Raw genomic sequence first — 6,198 nt, 5'->3', positions numbered from 1 at the left:
TTTGTGCATATCTGTTGCATGCACTAATGAGAGGGAAGCTAGCCAGGCCTCAGCTGTTAGCCACACTCTGATCCCAGGGAGACAGAAACTCTGGCAGCAACCAGGGTGAGTGTGAAAGAAAGACCAATGCCCTGGTCCTCTATCCACCAGAGCCAGATGAGGAGGCAAGTGCCGAGAGGTATCTGAAGTCCAAAAAGGGTTTGGGGAGCTAGGGCAGAAGAGCCATTCTCTGCCTGAAGGAAGCCCAGTAAAAGGCTTCCATGTGTCATCCTCCTGCCTGGAGCACCTGCAGAGCTGCCACCTCCACTGAACAGCCTAGATACTGCAGGCTAATTAAAGAACTCAAGGAATGGAGAAGGGAGCTGAAAAAAAGAATACCAGTGGGAGTGGGCTGCTGCTGTGCTCAGAGTTAGGAGGTATGAAAATGAGTCCCAGTCTTTTAGTTACCAGCTTTGTAACATCAGACCCATTACTACAGTAAGCCTGCTTCTCCATCTGAAAAATATGAATTATAGTCTTTGTGTCATAGGGAGTACCCTTGTAAAAACCACAATTGAATATATGTTTACTAATATCTGTACTTCTCACACCAAGCAATGTGGTATTTATTTTGTTCATGGCTGTACTCCTAGTACCCACAGGTTCTGGCTGTAGGAGGTGCTCAGTAAATATTTAGTGATACTTGTTCAGAAGGTGTCATTACAGCTCCTAGTGTTTTTAGGGCATTTGTGGAAACACTGCTATATGGGAAAAAAAGACAGGAGAGTTTCAGATGGGGGCTGCCTGGGAGTGAGACCCTGGGAAGCTGCTCCAGAGTAGTGAGCCTGGAACAGAGCAGAAGTGTGCCTGGTGGGCAAAGTCCCAGGAGTAACAAGTGAAGCTTCTTCTCTGGGATACCTGGCCCAATCATATATAACCAGCTCTGTGTTCGACCAATTTCCTTAGAATCCATGAGAAGGGCAACCAAAACAGCACAACCCCTGGAAAAAATGAAAGAACAAATGTGCACTTACTGAAATTTTGTTTTAAAAATAATGATAGCAGTAGGACTTCTGCCAAGATGGAGGCATAGGTGGAAGCACTTCACCTTCTCGCACAACCAAGTTTAAAAACAACAAAGTTTTAGCAACAAAAATGCAGCCAAACTACAGAAAATTGAACTATATGAAAGTCTGACAACAACGAACCCTTCAGCCAAACGAGTAAGAGGGGCAGAGCCAGGAGCAGAGCGAGGTCGGGCAGGAAAGAGCCACCAGACTGACCCGGGTGTGCCACCCAGGTGCACCAGCAGCCCTGGGCAGATCCCAGGTGTGCAGTAGTGGGTAGACCCACTGAGGGCGCAAGGTGGTGGACTCACTGAGGGCTGACCATGGTCTCACATTTGTGTGCAGATAAACCAGTGAAGGAGGGAGCAGTGAGACAGACTGTGCATGCTCCAGTGGTGGGAAGCAGCAGAGGGGACCACCATTGCCCCTCTCTGACCCCGCCCCCACATACAGCATCACAAACCAGCGACCTGGGTGGCCCCACCCTGGTGAACACATAAGGCTCCACTCCTCATATGTAACAGGCAGGAACAGATCAAAACATGGCTCAAGAAGAACTCAGAACCCCAGAGCCAATAAATCTAAGTGATGAAGAAATAGCCAAACTTTCAGATGCACAGTTCAAAACACTGGTTGGTGATCAGGATACTCACAGAACTGGTTGATTTTAGTCACAGATTAGAGGAACAAATGAAGGCTAAACTAATTGAAATGAAGGGAAATGCACAGGAAACCAATAGTAATGGAAAGGAAAGTGGGACTCAAATCAATGGAGTGGGCCAGAAAGAGGAAAAAAATGACCAAACAGAAAAGGATGAAGAAACGAGAATTCAAAACAATGAGGAGAGGCTTAGGAACCTCCAGGACATCTTTAAACGTTCCAACATCTGAATTATAGGGGTACCAGAAGGGGAAGAGGAACAGCCACAAGTGGAAAACTTATTTGAACAAATAATAAAGAGGAATTTCCCCAATCTGGCAAAGGAAATAGACTTCCAGGAAATCCAGGAAGCTCGGAGAGTCACAAAGAAGGTGGACCCAAGAAGAAACACACCAAGGCACATCATAATTACATTAGCCAAGATTCAAATGAAAAAGGAAATCCTGGAAGTAGCAAGAGATAAAGGGACAGTCACCTACTAAGGAGTTCCGATCAGACTGTAAGCGGATTTCTCAAAAGAGACCTTCCAGGCAAGAAGGGGCTGGAAAGAAGTATTCCAAGTCATGAAATCCAAAGACCTACATCCAAGATTGATCTATCCAGCAAAGCTTTCATTTAGAATGGAAGGACAGATAAAGTGCTTCTCAGATAAGATCAAATTCAAGGAGTTCATCATCACCAAGCCCTTATTATATGAAATGTTAAAGGGACTTATCTAAGAAAAAGAAGATAAAAAAGATGAACAGTGAAAGGACAGCAAACTCACAGTTATTAACAACCACACCTAAAACAAAAGCAAACTAAGAGGACAGCTAGATCAGAAGCAGAACCATAGAAATGAAGATCACATGGAGGGTTAGCAACAGGGGAGTGGGAGAAGGAGACGGTGGGAGAAGGTACAGAAAATAAGTAGCAGAGATGGTAGGTAGAAAATAGATAGGGGGAGGGCAAGATTAGTATGGAAAATATAGAATCTAAAGAACTTGAGACACGTGGCCATAAACTAAAGGGGGGAATGGTGCGGGAGGGGGTGTACAGGGTGGAGGGAAATGAATGGGGGAAATAGAACAAGTGTAATGGCATAATTAATAAAATATATTTAAAAAATTAATATACATACCCTTAGGTGAGGATTAAAAAATGTTAGCAATGTCTTTTTTCAACTTTGGAGATTGTCAGACACATGGATAACTTGAAGTTCAATGGGAGATGATATATAATAAAAACCAATATTATTTTGACCTAAAAATAATGATAGCAATGATAAAAAAGGGGATGGAATAATCCATTGACCTCCAGTGTCTGCACATAAATATCAACAGTATCAAAAAAAAATTTAGTTCCTTGCAGCTAATGACCATCACACTGCATGTTCAGAGGGAAATTGGTCATTTGCTTGAGTGAGTATCTTATTAAAGAATCAGAAAAGGCATAAATACTGCATTTTCTTGGACTGAGTTTTCAGAATCTCAACCAGCCAAAGCATTCAGTGTATCCTTCATTTTTCTTTTTAGACTTTTAAAAAATGTTTCATTATATTCGGAAAATCTCTTCTTCTAACAAGACTCATTTGAAGGATCTCCTCTTTTTAATTGGGTAGATTTAGGTTCTATACTGAAATGACATGACATAGAAGGGACTTACAATTCTTCAGCATCTAAATTTGGCAAAATGTTCAAAACAATTTTGTCTCAAAAATATTTGTCAAAACAGATAATAACAAGTGTTGACAAGGATATGTAAAAATTGGAACCCTCTTACATGGCTAATAGGAGAGTAAAATGGTGTTGCCATTTTGGAAAACATTCCAGCAGTTCTCATTTTTTAAGAAATAAAGATTTCTCTACCTGCACTGGAAAGTCTGCTTTTAACACTTTGAACACCAAGGGAGTCTCAGCCAGGCTGAGAAACTGACCTCACTCCTACTAACATTTTTCTCTTTGTCCAACAGTATGTGTCCAGGTGTCACGCACTCAGAGTGTACCAGAGCAAGGCAGCTACACCCATCACCACCTCAGCCAGCACCACTGCTACCACTGCTCCCACCATCATCTCCTCCACTATGCCCACCCTCAGCCCTGCCACCACGAGGAGGGAGGAGGCAGAACTACATGCCCCCCCAGGTGACACCCTGCATGTTCCCTTTGTTTTCCTGCCAATGGGAAGGCCATCTGGAGGTGGTGTTGCCCCACCTGAGGCAGATGCACAGGGTTGATATTCTTCAGGGAGCAAAGATAGTCTTTCTGGCCATGGACATGCACCTTCCTGCCCCTGATGACTGGACCATCATGCACTCCTGCCTTGGCCACCACTTTCTGCTGGTGCTTAGGAAACAGGAGAAGCATGAAGGGCATCCCCAGTTCTTTGCCACCATGATGCTGATTGGGACCCCCACCCAGGCCAACTGCTTCACCTACTGCCTGGAGCTCAACAGAAACCATCGGCATCTCAAATGGGTGGCCACTCCCTGGTCGGTCCTTGAGTGTGTGGACTCAGTGATCACTGACGGGTTCTGCCTCATCCTTAACACCTTGCTAGCCCAGCTTTTCTCTGACAATGGCAGCCTTGCCATTGGAATCGCTATCACTATAACAGAGGTTTGCTCCTCAGAAGCCGAGATGTGAGGCAAGAGGCCACCAGAGATTCACACACAGCCACCATTCCTTCAAGAAACTCTGCCTGTGCCCCTCAGATCTCCAAATCCCAGGACTCCAGACTCCTTTTTATTCTTCTCCTTCCCTCCTTCCCTTCTTTCCTTTTTTTTTCTTGTTTCAGGTACTTAGTGATATCTAGTATTTGTCTGCATTGAGTACTATATTATGTAAACATTCTGTGATTCAAGATATTAATTAATGTTTGTCCTGATTAGTTAAAACAGTTTTATAGACCATTTTTAATCAGATTCAGTAAGAATGGTTATTACCCACTGCCCCCAATTCCCTTCTCCCCAGCTTCCAAAATGAGCAAAAACCACCAAGACCACGAAGCAGACTGTTGAAAAGAGACTTGGAATCCAAACCATTTCTTCCTTCTCATTCTGGTCCATTTCAAGGCAAACTAACTGAAATGTGTCAGAACAGGCAAGTTGGGAAGGAAACCACTCTGGTACCTTCCCAGGAACCTGAGGCTCAGAGCTGTGCTGCTGGATGTGGAGGAACAATGTCTCCCTAGAAGGCCAGGGCGCCTGGCTGGAGGGATCATCACACCGAGTCCTCTGGGTCAATCCCAGGACTCAGGGGAGTGGACGGATGTAGAACTATCTTTTGGAAGGCTACTATGGACTTGCTTTCAGCCTGTGCCATCTTCTCCTGCTCTGGAATCAAAAACTTAACATTTCTGGTGCTTCCTTGAAAATCTCTTTGCTTCTTTGTGCAAGTAGTAAAAAATTATGGGCAAAATGTGGGGAAAGAGAAGCAGCTAAAAAAAAAAAAGAAGAATAAAATACCTGGCTGGTGTAGCTCAGTGGATTGAGCATGGGCCTGGGAACTGAACAATCATGGTTCGATTCCCAGTCAGAGCACATGCTTGGGTTGCAGGCCAGTTCCAAGTAGGGGACGCACAAGAGGCAACCATACATTGATATTTCTCTCCCTCTCTCCTTCCCTTCCCCTCTAAAGATAAATAAATAAAATATTTTTAAAAATAAGGATAAAATTAATCTCCCATCTCTGGGAGGGTATTCTTTCCTCAGGGAGTTTTATTATCAAATTATAAATCCATCAGTACATTCACTAGTGTGAAGCACTTTTGTTTTTTTTTCTCAATAACTTTATTTAGTTATTTTTCAAGTACAGTTTTTTGCCTGTTTCTCCCATCCCAGCTCCCCCCACCCCGTGCTCCCACCTCCATCCCATTTCCACACCCCAGTTCTCATCTCTGTGTCCTTCATATTTGCTTCTCCAAATCCCTCCCCTTTTTCCCCCTTAAATTCCCTTCCCTCTCCCCTCTGATCACTGTCCCCTTGTTCTCTATTTCAGTGTCTTTGTTTTTATTCTGCTTGCTTGTTTGTTTTGTTGTTTAGTGTCCTGTTAAAGGTGAGATCATATGGTATTTGTCTTTCAACACCTGGTCTATTTCACTCAGCATAATGCTTTCCAGTTCAATCCATGTTGTTGCAAAGGATAGGACCTCCCTTTTTCTCTCTGCTGCATAGAATTCCATTGTGTATATGTACCACAATTTTTGATCCATTCATTTACTGACGGGCAGGCACCTTGGTTGCTTCCAACTCTTGGCTATTATAAATTGTGTTGCTATGAACATTGTGGTGCATAGGTTCTTTGAAATTGATGTTTTAGGATTCTTAGGATATAATCCTAGCAGTGGAATAGCTGGGTCAAAAGGCAGGTCGATTTTTATTTTTCTGAGAAAATTCCATACTGTTTTCCATAATGGTTGTACCAGCCTGCAATCCCACCAACAGTGAACTAAGGACCCCTTTTCCCCACAACCTCTCCAACATTTGTTGTTTGTTGCTTTGTTTATGATAGC

At 43.5% G+C, this 6,198-nt stretch overlaps 1 protein-coding gene across 1 annotated transcript; it reads left to right on the top strand.

The window, feature by feature from the left end:
• The first annotated feature begins 349 nt into the window (after positions 1-349).
• On the top strand, positions 350-4,331 carry SIAH3 (siah E3 ubiquitin protein ligase family member 3). Its single transcript, XM_053665414.1, is given in 3 exon segments — positions 350-416; positions 3,659-3,825; positions 3,828-4,331. Coding segments are annotated over 3 exon segments (738 nt in total).
• The last annotated feature ends 1,867 nt before the right edge of the window (positions 4,332-6,198 follow it).

The sequence above is a fragment of the Artibeus jamaicensis genome, unplaced genomic scaffold, assembly GCF_021234435.1.
Source record: "Artibeus jamaicensis isolate MK-2021 breed Jamaican fruit bat unplaced genomic scaffold, CSHL_Jam_final contig_414, whole genome shotgun sequence".
Taxonomy (NCBI): domain Eukaryota; kingdom Metazoa; phylum Chordata; class Mammalia; order Chiroptera; family Phyllostomidae; genus Artibeus; species Artibeus jamaicensis.
This window is presented reverse-complemented; position numbering and strand designations above follow the sequence as displayed.